At 49.4% G+C, this 12,822-nt stretch overlaps 1 protein-coding gene across 2 annotated transcripts in view; it reads left to right on the top strand.

The window, feature by feature from the left end:
- The window catches only part of HDAC8 (histone deacetylase 8), a 571,221-nt gene that overhangs the window by 239,038 nt on the left and 319,361 nt on the right, over window positions 1–12,822 (top strand). For both annotated transcript variants that reach the window (XR_011199196.1, XM_069211852.1), the window contains exon 7: window positions 1,669–1,777. Coding sequence is in view for 1 of the 2 variants with exons in the window: in XM_069211852.1 (XP_069067953.1) it covers window positions 1,669–1,777 (109 nt within the window). In the remaining variant the exon portion in view is untranslated. The remainder of the gene's footprint in view (window positions 1–1,668; window positions 1,778–12,822) is intronic.

Below are 12,822 nucleotides of genomic sequence, written 5' to 3'. Positions count from 1 at the left end.
TATTCAATGTTTATGACTTTGATGAGGATACCCCTGGAAGAGAACTAGGATTTAAAGGTAAGTAACTTATCCTTATTGCATCTTTAAGTCGGATGAGTACATCCTGGGATCTGAATGGAACTCGTCAGCACAGCAAAAGAAGGGAATAACATTTCTGAGGGCTCAGCTTGCTAGCTAGGCCATTTTAGAGATAAATAATTTTTAGCACTTGCAAAATATTGATAAGAACTAGTATTATCTGAGAGTCATAACATTCTTCTTTAGTAATTACCAGTGCTGTCTCATGGTTGGCCCCTCAAGAGGTTCTGTAAATCACAGTGTGTGAGCGCGTTCCGGAGAGCAGTTGGTTGAAATGACTAGGCCAGTCTTTCTGTTTTGTTCCCCAGACAGTGATCTAGCCTAAATAGTGTAAATGCCCCAGGGTTCTTTCTTTGGTAGTCTGTATACAACAGTTGGAAGAGACATGTACAGGCATTGTAGTAAGTTATCTATACCAACGCCTATAGTCATAACTCATTAAATGGATCTTCTTTTGCCACTCTTTTTCACTGCTGTTTGAAACTGAGAGGCTGTAGGTGGAGGAGGGACTCATGGTGATGCAGGCATCAACACTCAGGACCGATGTCCTGTGTATTCTCTAGTTTTAAACTGCTAAACCACAGCAGTGATCTATACGGAAAGTTTCCGAGGTGGAGATAAGAGTACTATGTTACCGCAGGTGGGCAACTTCTGTCTGTTCAGTGACTCCGGAAACTCATTACAATGTGGGTTGTTATTTTGAATACAAGACGTGATTTATATTTTAAAAAATTTTATGTCGACTCTTTGAAGTGATTATCACAGCCTTTGTTAACATGTTAAGTTGAAGAGTCCTTCTGTTTTCCTGTGCTGATTTGAGAGATAAAGGACTAAAAAAACAATTTTTGTACTGCAAACCTAACAAAACATACTACTCTGATTCAAGATTTATATTCTCAAACTTCACAGTGCAGGTTCATCAAATGGTTGACAGATCAGTTTCCATTATGGTCTGTGATGTTAATAGAGTTGAACATTTACTCAAAGGCCAGCAGACAGGTGGTGAAACACCTGCTGAGTTTTAGATTTAGATCAATTTAAGCTTATTTATTATCAAGACTCCAAGCACATGAACCTTTTTGGAAGACAAATTCATTAAGGAAAGTGTACAGCTTGACTTATAACCTGGCGCAGTATCAGTTTCTGCGCTTACTTGAGCTCAGTAGGTTCAGATATTCCTTGCTCAGCAGTTAGCCTAGTACACTTCTCTGGCTCATGTTTCTGCCTGGTCAGTAGAATATATACAGGCAACATGCTTTTATTTATTTTTTTGCATTCATTGCTGGATTTTGTTCTGATGATAACTTCTCAACGCCCTAATATACTTTGCTGTGATGCTGTACTCCCATAACACATAACAAGACAAAACCGAGCTGAAATCAGCTGAATCCTGCCGAAATAATGCAATACCGATGCATTCATTATATATTAAAAAAGTGCACATAATGAAATAGTTTCAAAAGATACTCCCTCTGTGTGGTGAGATGGGGGGGAGGGGTTACAGTACCTCGTTATTTCTGACTTGCAGCCATTTGAATTTGGACTTGCATTGTGGCTACTTAATTTTCCCTTCAATGGTCTCCTTCGCAGGTACGGGAGATGTGTCGGATATCGGTCTTGGAAAAGGAAGATATTATGCTGTTAATGTGCCACTCCAGGATGGCATTCAGGATGATAAATATTGCCAGATCTGCGAAGGGTAGGATGTTCAGCTTTTTCTTTCAGATACGGGTTCTTTTTATTGGTTCTCTGACTACTGTTTTAAGAGGCTTGCAAAGATGGAGACTGCCAGGCCCATTTTGTCTACCCTCATGTTTCTGCTTAGGGAGCCCGGCCTCCAACTAGGACTTCACTCCTGAATAGTGATTTGTGCTGTGTTTTCCTGCTGGAAAGTGGTGCAGTGAAAAAGTGAGGTGCTTTTGTTATCGCCCAGCCTCTCCCCAGCACATCCTATCAAGGATGACATAAAATACACTGCAGTATCATGAAACTAGGTGTTTGTCAATTAGGTGTTGTAAACACAAAGAAAAAATAAGCTTTGGCAAAGTCAGTGGGCCTGGGTTTAATGTGCATGCAGCCTAAGCACATTAAAGGCAGAGAACCAAATGGCGGACTGTAGCGAACATTCCCTTGCCATCGATACTCCATGTTTTAGTTTCTGTTTAAAATGCAGGCCGGATTGCAAGGGAGCCGACCTTAAAGCAAAAAAGACAAGATTTTACACCACATATATACCACTAACACACAGGATGAACTAGGACATACTTGAAATCTGCTGCCTGTCAACACCCCTGGCAACCTTTACCGTGTCATCAGGGAATGCCCAAGCAAGCACTCTTTGTAGCAGCAGATAACTGCAGAATTTTATAAGGTCTCGAACATCAGTGACTTACGTGTTACAAATGCCAGGAAGCAGAGGGGTATGAAGTCATTTAAATTGCTGGCACAGGCACTCGATCAAGCCATGAATCGCATTGTACTCAAAGGAATGATTAACAGGGCCCTGCATATAGAACAGTATTGGTGTGACGTGGTTATATGAAAGTAGTACCTTTGTGACATAGTTACCCCCACTTTTTGCCTGGTGTCAGTATGTTCAGACTGTAGTATACTGGGATCCTCCTAACCAGGACCCTGTGTCAGTGCTCTCTCCCCTAAATTGAGTTGGTAAGTATCTTTACACTGCACAATTGGCATACTGGTGCACCCATGTAAGTCCCTAGTACATGCTACTTAGGTACCCAGGACATTGGTACACCAGGGGTCCCCCATGGGCTGCAGCATGTATTGTGCCATCCATGAGGGCCCATGGAAACTGACTACGTTGCGGCCTGTGTGCCATGGTGCATATACCTTTCACCCCAGATATAAGGTTTGCCTTATATCATGGTCACTGCACTCTGACCCTAAAAGTCACCCGTAAGATAGGCCCTACAGCCCGAGGGCAGGGTGCATGGTTCTCAGTGTGAGGGTACCCCTGAATGACCAGAGGTGCCCTTACAAACCCCATACTCCATTTTCTGGGCTTTATAAGTGTGGGGAAGCCATCTTAAGGTATGTAGTCAACACTGGTCAACATGAGATGTCCAGCTACATAATGGCTTCACCAAAACTAGGCATGTTTGGTATCAAGCATGTTGGAATCATGCTAATACACCGATTCCAGTGCCAGTTGCATGATACCATGTGCTCTGGGGGTTCCCTAGGGGATCCTCCGTAGCTGCTGGTACAGCCTTGCAGGGACTGCATGCCAGTCCGTACTCTGCTGACCCCAGACACTGTTCTGCACTCCTGCTGCTGAGCTTAACTCAGGCAGGGGAAGGCAGAACAAATAATTTCCTGTAAAGCAGAGGTGTGACCACCTCTCCTTTAGAAATAGGTGTCGCTGGAGTGGGGGTGCCTCTGAGTGCCACCAGACTGCTTTGAAGGGCACATTTGGCGCCGTCCTTGCATAAACTGGTTTACTCCAGTGCAGGAGCCCCTGACTCCCTCTCTGGCGCGAAACAACACAAGGGACAGAGGTGTGACCACCCCCTTGTCTAGATCCTCCCCTAGGGAGGTGCACAGAGCTCTGCCAGGTGGCCCCTTATTCTGTCATCTTGGAAATAAGATGAGCAGAGGCCCCTGGGAGCATCTGACTGGTTAGTCCAGCTGGGTGATGATCCTGACACCCCCCCTCTTCTTGGGTTACTTTAGGGCTCCCCTGAGGGTGGCACCCCAGATTTGTCTGCAAGACTTAAGGAACCATGTGCCTGTCTCCTCTGCAAGACACTTCTGCAACCTGGACACCGAAACCGCTGCTGTTCTTCGCTGGAACTAAGAGCAAGACTTAACCAGTAGGAGGGCTCCTACTGCATCTTTGTTTCCAAGTTCTGCAAAGACTTCTGCAACTCCCATGGCCGTGCATCCTTCAGAGTCACAGGGGCTCTACCTGCAATTAGGAAAGCAAGAATGAACCTCCCTTGGAGTGAAGGAGTCACTCCACTGCATTCACAGGCACCTCAACGTTGACGACCGGTTTGTGGATCCTGCTGTTCCACAGACTCTTCAAGGCTCTACCACACAGGTGGTGGTTCAGTGGCTCTCTAGAGGTCTGACCGACTTCTTCGCAAATGAGAAGTCTGTGGTCCCTCGCTGGAGCTGCTTGGCTGGAACCCCTGTGCACATCGTCTGCCATTGCCAAGGCTTCTTGGTTCTTCCATCCGAAGACCTCCAAGCAGCCTGGGCCTCCAGCACTCTCTAGCTTCAAGAACAACATCCTCTCTGCAACGCCTGCAACTTGGGCATCATCCGTTGCTGTGCTGCTGAGGCCTTCCTGTAACACACTGTGCCTGCTGCCAGAGGGTCCTGGTGGGGGCTCCATCAATTCCTGCTGGGTCTCTTACTTGCATGGGCTGGCCCTGACCAACCTACAAAGTTTGGGTCATCTGGACCTTGCTGGTCCCCACACATTTTGAAATCTTCTTGCAACGCTTCCCTGCATTTGCCAAGACTTGTTGTTAGTCCTGCTGACCACTGATCCCTCGTAGGTGACTTCAGGGGTCTTCCTGCATCACCTGGACTCCACAGCTGAACTTGTTCGCCCACCATCCAACAGAAAAGCATCTCCAAGAAGGCTGGGAATTGTCCTCCTGCTCTGCCTGGGCACCCCAGGTGGGTTGGACTGTGCCCCCCTCTTTTCTTAGGTCCACTTCTTCAGGATTCCACACCTGGGTTCCACCGACCTGGTCCACTGGTCATGACAGCAGTTGGACAACCGAGGTCCCGTTGACTTCAATGGGGAGTTCCAACACAACTTCACCCCATGCACCTGGGCTCCCTGGTGTAGGTACTCCACTGTTCTAGGTATCCATGGATGGGGACACTATCCAATCCCCCTTGTCTCAACAGGTTTCCTCTGGGTCCTCTGGGAAGGGTCCTAGAATTCAAAAACTCCAACCGTGACTTCCACATGTTATCGTATAGACACTGACCCGGTATTACAACTCTGCACACGGGCACGTGCAGAATCTTATCTACTTACCTTGGGCGTTCCTATGCTTCCCCAGTCTTAAGGATCCTTGGGCGGTAGTTTGGGTTGGGAGTGATTTTCGCATTTCATTTTTTGTATAGGCTTTACAGCCTCCTGGATAAGCCTTAGCTGCCCTCCACAGCTACCCCTCTGAGAGCTCTGGTTATCTGGAACCTCCTACACTATCACTAAAGGTTGCCTGCACTCAGTATAGGGTGCCCCACCTATAGGTGTACACAATATACTAAGCCAGCCTCCTACAATGCTAATCTAGGTAAAAGCTAGGATGTAGATCATAGTAAATGGTAACCAGTACAGTAGAGAAGAAAAACTACTGATGATGTAGCTATATCTGGTGCAAGAACTGTAGTTTCCTTACAATATCAAACCACCATGAGTAGTAGAGTCACTTGTCATAGATCCTTGTTGCTGTTTAGCAGTACCTTGAATCTGTACGTAGCTCAGGTACATTACTGAGGGTCGAAACTGGAGGGCGATAGGCCAACCATTAGCTTGTACAGCCAATGAAAAGAGCATAGTTATTTCTGGGGGAAATTGTTTATTGATTGGATGACATGATGCTTGTGTTGCAATATAAGCATTTCTGAAGGAGACTTCTAACTTCAGATTAACTTACCATGTGAATTACCCCAGGTTCCCGAACTGTATCTGGAAACTTTAAAGCAATTCCCTTGCCTGTCGTCAGGTGGCATTGTGTGGCTCCGCATCGGGTCTGTCAGCTCTGGAAATGACATGAGGTCCTCTACAGATACAACACCCCCGCACGCTGATGTTAGTTTCCTTTTGGAGCTAACAATGCTGGCCCTTGGCAGGACTTTCCTTCTGGAAAACCTGTTTTTCCCCCCTCAAAACGCTTTACATTGTGCAGAATTGGGCCATGACTGTCAACGACAAATGTCGGTGACTGACATAAAACCAGTCGAAATGTGTTTTTTTTAAGGGACTGGTTTGTATGTATTTACCAACTCAGTGATGCCACAGTGGGACCTTAATTTCGTCCTCACCTACCTGATGTGCACTCCCTTTAAACCCAGGCACAGTTGTCCGCTTCACTTTTTTTACCCTCAAAATGGCATTCCTCATCGCCATAACATCAGTCAGGCAAGTGAGCGAGTGAACTCCAAGGACTGTCTGTAGTACCCCATATACATCATTCTTCCCAGATACACCGATCCTTCAGACGAAAGCAGCATTTCTGCCCAAAGTATTCACACAATTCCACATAGGGCAATTCCTCACTGTGTTGGCCTTCTACATACTGCCTCATCCCTCCAAAAAGGAAAATGGTAGGTCCCAGGTTCAGATCTCCCCGTGCTGCTGCATTGCTTTTGCTCTTGTCTTCTCCTTGCTTTTTCATCCATTTCAGAGTGTCTCCTTACTTTTCCCTCGTTCTCACTGCTTTCTCTTTGCTTTCCCCCATTTTTGTGTGCCTCCTGCTTGCTTTCCCTCATGTTCACTGCTTTCTCCCCTCTGTTTTTGGTGTAGCGTCCCCACGCAAATCCAGACCATCACCTCACTTCCATAATTCTGAAGGGCCCTCAAGACCTGGCTGTTCGAATGAGCTTTCTGGGCCTGCAAGCGCATGTATATCTTGTCAGGTGATGAGCCGAGCTTTACAAATCTTGATTGATTGATTAATCGATCACCTTGATCCAAAAAGGGCCCTCAGCGTCTGCATTGATTGGACCAGAGATTACAGACAGGATGACCAACTTTTCATCTGTTTGTCTCATGCTAGGAAAGGCAAAGTGATGGACAAGAGGACCATCTACAGATAGTGGACTGTATCGAACACTCCCTTGCCCTCGATACTCCATGTTTTTGTTTCTATGCATTAGGATCTGCTGTGTACTAGCCAAAATGCATCACCCAGAAGGCCAGCATGCTCATTCTATCAGAGCAAAGGCTGCTACCCCTGTGGTCGTGCTTGTTGTGGCTGTCATGGACATTTTCTAGGCTGTTAAGTGGCCGTCCCTCCACACGTTCACCATGCATTACTGCCTTGTTAGCCATGTTCAGGGGGACAGGCACTTCGTCAGATCTTCTTGCAGGATTACCTAGTCTGATTTCAGTGTCTTCACGTATGACAGTGTGAATGGAGATCAGAAAGAAAGTGATGTCAGCGCATGGAGATTATTTATATATGTATATATAATACTCCAAACACCACTCCAGCTGCAGAACTCCTTTATGACAGGTGCCTCCTGTTGTGCAAGTGCATGCACGTAAATTATCCAAAATAACCGGCTCTGCTCTAGAACCAAGGAGGACTCTATGGCTTTAGTTTCAAAGATCTGATAGAGACTACTAGTTGCAGATTCCTTACCTTAGAATTTCCCCCAGGCGTCAGACTGGATCCGGAGATTTTTCTTCGAGCAATACCCTTGCGTGTCGGTCGACTTCGCGGGCGTCGTAGTTGCCGCGATGACGTCAGGAGTAGTATATAGACGCCACCCTCGCGCAGTGACAACAGTTATTTTCTTTCCACGCCACGCGCTGATCTGGAGAAGAGCTACCCTGATCTATTTTTGACTGACTTTGACCGTTTTGTCGAGTTTTTGTGAGAAATTTGGTGCGTCGAGGATGTCCCCGAAGACTGGTTTCAAGCAGTGCGACGACTGTCATCGTACGATGTCAGTGACTGATCCTCATCGGATTTGTCTGTGGTGTCTCGAGCGCGACCACAACCCGAAGTCGTGCTCCGAGTGCCGGGCCATGCACCCGAAAGCTTTGAGGGAGCGGTCCCTAGAGCTCATGGCGGACTGGCACTCGACTCCGCGAAGGTCCTCATCTCGCCCGAGACGAAGGTCTCGAGACCAGTCGCGGAGCCATCACCACTCGTCTTCTTCCAAATCCTCGCGTCAGGGTAAGAAGAAGAAGTCGAAAAGATCCCATCGCTCTCTGACTTCGCCCCGCCGGTCAGCTGATGCGACGTGGGAGGAACGTCCACACACAAAAGCCCTCTGTCCTCGGAGCCTGCATCTGGGTCGGCTCCGCGATTCCCTGAGTTTCCTGGAGCCGGAGCGACCCCCTCCTAGCCTAAAGAGTTTTATGAGGCCATGCGCCTCATATTTGGGCTGTCCGACCCCAATACAGTGCCTTCGGGCCCAAGGGGTTCGGCTGAGGGGCCTTCAGGTTCCGTGCCTGCGGCTTCGGCTCCGGCCACCGAGGTCACCTCTGGATCCGTATGCGGATCCTCACTGGCGCCGGCTGCACCAGTGAGACCTTCCCCAGCACCGGGTCGATTGTTGACACTCCCATCGTCAGTAGTGCCCACTATCGACGTCGACCCAATTCTTATCCCTGCTGACTTGGATTCGGACCCTTTTTCTTATGGGTACGAATATGGGGAGGGATTGGAGGCGTCCCTGGACCCTTATGAATTCCAGGATGACCCTTGTATGGACTAGGCTCAGGAATTGGGCGACGCCAGTGGTCTGGATACTTCTCCTGACGCTGGCATGCTGTCTCCTCCTACCGTGGCTATGGCGGAGGGAGCTACTTATGGTCTGGTGGTCAGTAGAGCAGCTGAGGTCCTTGGTTATGAGCTTCCCACTGTTGAGGTCAGGTCTAATCTCCTGACGGAGGTGCTTTAACCTGGGTTTTCTACTTAAGAACCCCTTTTGCCATTTAATGAAGCCCTCACCGATGTCCTTTTGGGTACCTGGCCCAAACCCAACACAGGGGGTCCTGTGAATAGGACTATCGCACGCCGCCATCGGCCCACTCCAAAGAACCCTAATTTCCTGTCCCAACACCCTACACCTGAAAGTCTTGTTATCCAGGCTTCCTCTTCTTCAGGCGCATTCCCTTCCGCACCTCAGACAGGGAATCCAAAAGGCTGGAGCAGTTTGGCAAGAAGTTGTTTTCTTCCTCCAGTCTCGCTCTGTGAACACTGCATGCCTTTTGGGCTGCTATACCCACTCTTTGCAGGATATGGTTGCCCAAGACCTGCCGCAGATACCGGAGGAAGCCTGTGCTATCGTCTCTCAAGCTGTGAACGATTGGAGAGATGCAGCAAAGTTCACGATCCGTTGTGGGCTGGACACAACCGACTCTCTGGGCAGATCGGTTGCTACGACAGTGGCCTTACGGCACCACGCCTGGTTGCGCACTTCTGGTTTTTCTGGGGATGTCCAACAGTCACTCATGGACATGCCCTTTGATGGCTCACGTCTCTTCGGAGACAAAGCGGACTCTGCCTTGGAGTGATTCAAGTATTGCAGGGCTACGGCTCGGTCCCTTGGTCTTTTCCCTGCCCCTCGCCCTCCACAGTCCGCTTTTCACCCCTTTCGTGGCCACCGAAGGGGCTCTCTGTCGAGTCCTACACCCAGCCACAGTGCTACCCATGCTGTTCAGCCTCTGCGTGGCCGGGGACGTGGAATCCCGTGTGGGCAAGGGACAGGGAACCAGAGGTCTGCCCAGTCCACCTCTGCCCCCGCTGCAGCCTTCAAACCCTCCTAGTCCATCCCCTCACTCCCTTCCAGTTGGTGGCAGTATTCGCCATCACCTGCCCTACTGGGAAAACATCACCACAAACAGGTGGGTTTTGCAGATAGTTCGAAAGGGCTACTACCTCCCTTTCGAATCTGTTCCACCAACCATGCCTCCATCCTTCAGTCACCTTCCAGAGGATCATTTGGTGCTTTTCCACCAGGAATTCGCAGCTCTCTTGGCCAAGGGAGCTATAGAAAAGGTCCCTGTGCCCGAAGTAGGTCATGGTTGTTATTCCCCCTACTTTCTGATACCAAAAAAGGACAAGGGCTTACATCCTATCCTAGACCTTCGGGACCTAAACTACTTCCTCAAGAAGGATAAATTCAAAATGCTCACCCTGGCTCAGGTTCTGTCTGCCTTGGACCCAGGAGACTGGATGGTAGCGTTGGACTTGGCAAGACACTTATTTCCACATCCCCCATCCTGCCTGCCCACAGACATTACCTACGATTCGTGGTAGGTTACGAGCACTTTCAGTTTACTGTGCTCCCCTTCGGCCTTACCAGCGCCGCTCGGGTATTCACGAAAGTGATGGCGGTGGTTGCAGCTCATCTGCGCAGGTTAGGGGTCTCAGTCTTCCCCTACCTCGATGACTGGCTGTTGAAGGCGGACTCGCCCCAGAAAGTCGTCTCCCACTTTCAGACTACGGGGAACCTCCTGCTGGGGTTCACTATAAATGTGCCAAAGTCACACCTGACTCCCTCTCAGACGCTCCCTTTCATCGGAGCTGTTCTGGACACAGTGCAGTTTCGGGCTTATCCTCCCGAAAGGCGAGTCCAAGACATTCAGGCTATGATTCCAATCTTTCGGCCTCGGTCTTGGGTTTCGGTGAGACTGACTCTGAGGATGTTGGGCCTTATGGCCTCCTGCATCCTACTAGTAACACATGCCAGATGGCATATGCGGGCTCTGCAGTGGCACCTGAAGTTCCATTGGGTGCAGCATCAGGGCAATCTCTCCGACGTGGTCCAGATCTCGGAGGGGACTGCGAAAGACCTGCAGTGGTGGCTTTCGAATCTGCATTGGGTCCACGGCAGTTCCCTCTCCCTTCCTCAACCAGATCTCTCTATGGTGACAGATGCGTCACTTCTGGGTTGGGGCTCCACCTGGGAGAGGCGGAGATCAGAGGCCTCTGGTCTCCAGCGGAGTGTGGGCTCCGTATCAGTCTTCTGGAGCTCCGGGCGATCAGGCTTGCATTGAAAGCATTCCTTCCGTCTCACAAAGGGAAAGAGGTGCAGGTATTCACGGACAACACTACCGCCATGTGGTACTGCAACAAACAGGGCGGAGTAGGGTCCTGGACCCTTTGTCAGGAGGCACTACGCCTCTGGACATGGCTGGAACATCAGGGCATTACCCTATTGGTTCAACATCTGGCGGGTTCCCTCAACGCCACAGAGGACGAACTCAGCCGTCGATGCACAGCCGATCACCAATGGCGTCTGCATCCGGAGGTGGCGCGAGGTCTCTTTCAGCAGTGGGGAGAGCCTTGGTTAGATCTGTTTGCCTCCGCAGAGAATGCGCAATGTCAGCTGTTTTGCGAGTTGGAGTTTCCAAGGCGGCACTCGCTCGGAGACGCTTTTCCTCTCGAGTGGAACTCCTGCCTCCTTTCTGCCTATATCTCTTCTGCCCAGAGCTCTAAAGAAGATTAGGAACGACTGGGCCCAAGTCATCTTGGTGGCTCCGGACTGAGCACGGGAGACTTTGGTATCCAGAGCTATTGAGCATATCCATCGATTCTCCACTCAGACTGCCTCTTCGGGCGGAACTTCTATCGCAGCAACAGGAAACGGTTCTTCACCCGAACCTGTCCAACCTCCGCCTTCATGCGTGGAGATTGAGCAGCAACAGTTGATGGCTTTTGAACTTCCACCCGAAGTCTGCAATGTTATCTTGGCAGCCAGGCATCCATCAACTAAAACTGTATAAGCCTGTTGTTGGAATAAATTTGTGGCATGGTGTACCAACAAATCTGTTGATCCCCTTTCTGCTCCTCTATCCGAGGTTCTTTTGTTCATTCTTTCTTTGGCCCAGCAGGGCTCTGCTTTGGGCACCCTCAAAGGGTATTTATCTGCCGTTTCGGCCTTTCTTAGGCTATCTGATCAGCCCTTACTCTTAAAATCTCCTATTGTGAGTAGATTCCTAAGAGGACTCACCCATTTATTTCCTCCCACTCCATTTATCATGCCTCAGTGGGACCTCAATCTTGTAATTACTTACTTGATATGTACTTCCTTTGAGCCAATGCATAATTGTCCCCTGCAGCTCCTCACCTTCAAAACGGCCTTTCTTGTTGCTATCACCTCTGCTCGCAGGGTGAGTGAGCTTCAGGCCCTTTCCTCAAATCCTCCATACTTGTCTGTGCACCCTGACAAAGTAGTGATGTGCACTATGGTGGTCACACCTTTTCATGTAGGCCAGTCAATCACTCTACCTACTTTCTATGCACCCCCACATCCTTCACATGAGGAGGAGAGACTCCACCGTCTGGACCCAAAAAGAGCGTTGGCATTCTACCTCAATCGTACTAAAGATTTCCGGGTGGACGATCAACTCTTCGTTGGGTATGTGGGTGTGAAAAATGGGAAGGCCGTGCAAAAGTGTACCATCTCTTGATGGGTGCTTCTTTGCATCAAAATGTGCTACGCTTTGGCCAAGAAGCAACCTCCTGAGCACTTGAGTGCTCATTCCACCAGAGCAACTGCTGCTTCCTCTGTGTTTGGCCGCGGGGTTCCTGTCCTGGATATCTGCCAGGCAGTTACGTGGCCACCCCTGCACACGTTTGCTAAACTCTACTGTCTGGACAGTCAGGTCCATCGGGTGGCTGCTTTGGTCGATCGGTCCTGCAGGACTTCCTAGTATATCTTGGATCGCAGCCCACCACCGAGGATGGCATTGCTTAGGTATCTCTTCTAAGGTAAGGAATCTGCACCTAGAAGTCTCTATCAGATGTACAAGTTACTTACTTTCGGTAAATGAAATATCTGGTAGAGACATATTCTAGTTGCAGATTCCTTACCGCTCACCCATCCTCCCCGCTTGCATACTTATTTCTAGGGGCAGGGATTCCCCCTTTCAGATCCTTAGCTCTGGCGAACCAATCTAAGAAACTGACGTCACTGCGCGAGGGCGGCGTCTATTATCTACTCCCGACGTCATCACGGCGACTACAACGCCAACACCCTTGGAGTCGACCGATGGCACCTACCGACGCG

Source organism: Pleurodeles waltl, chromosome 10, assembly GCF_031143425.1.
Source record: "Pleurodeles waltl isolate 20211129_DDA chromosome 10, aPleWal1.hap1.20221129, whole genome shotgun sequence".
Classification (NCBI taxonomy): domain Eukaryota; kingdom Metazoa; phylum Chordata; class Amphibia; order Caudata; family Salamandridae; genus Pleurodeles; species Pleurodeles waltl.
This window is presented reverse-complemented; position numbering and strand designations above follow the sequence as displayed.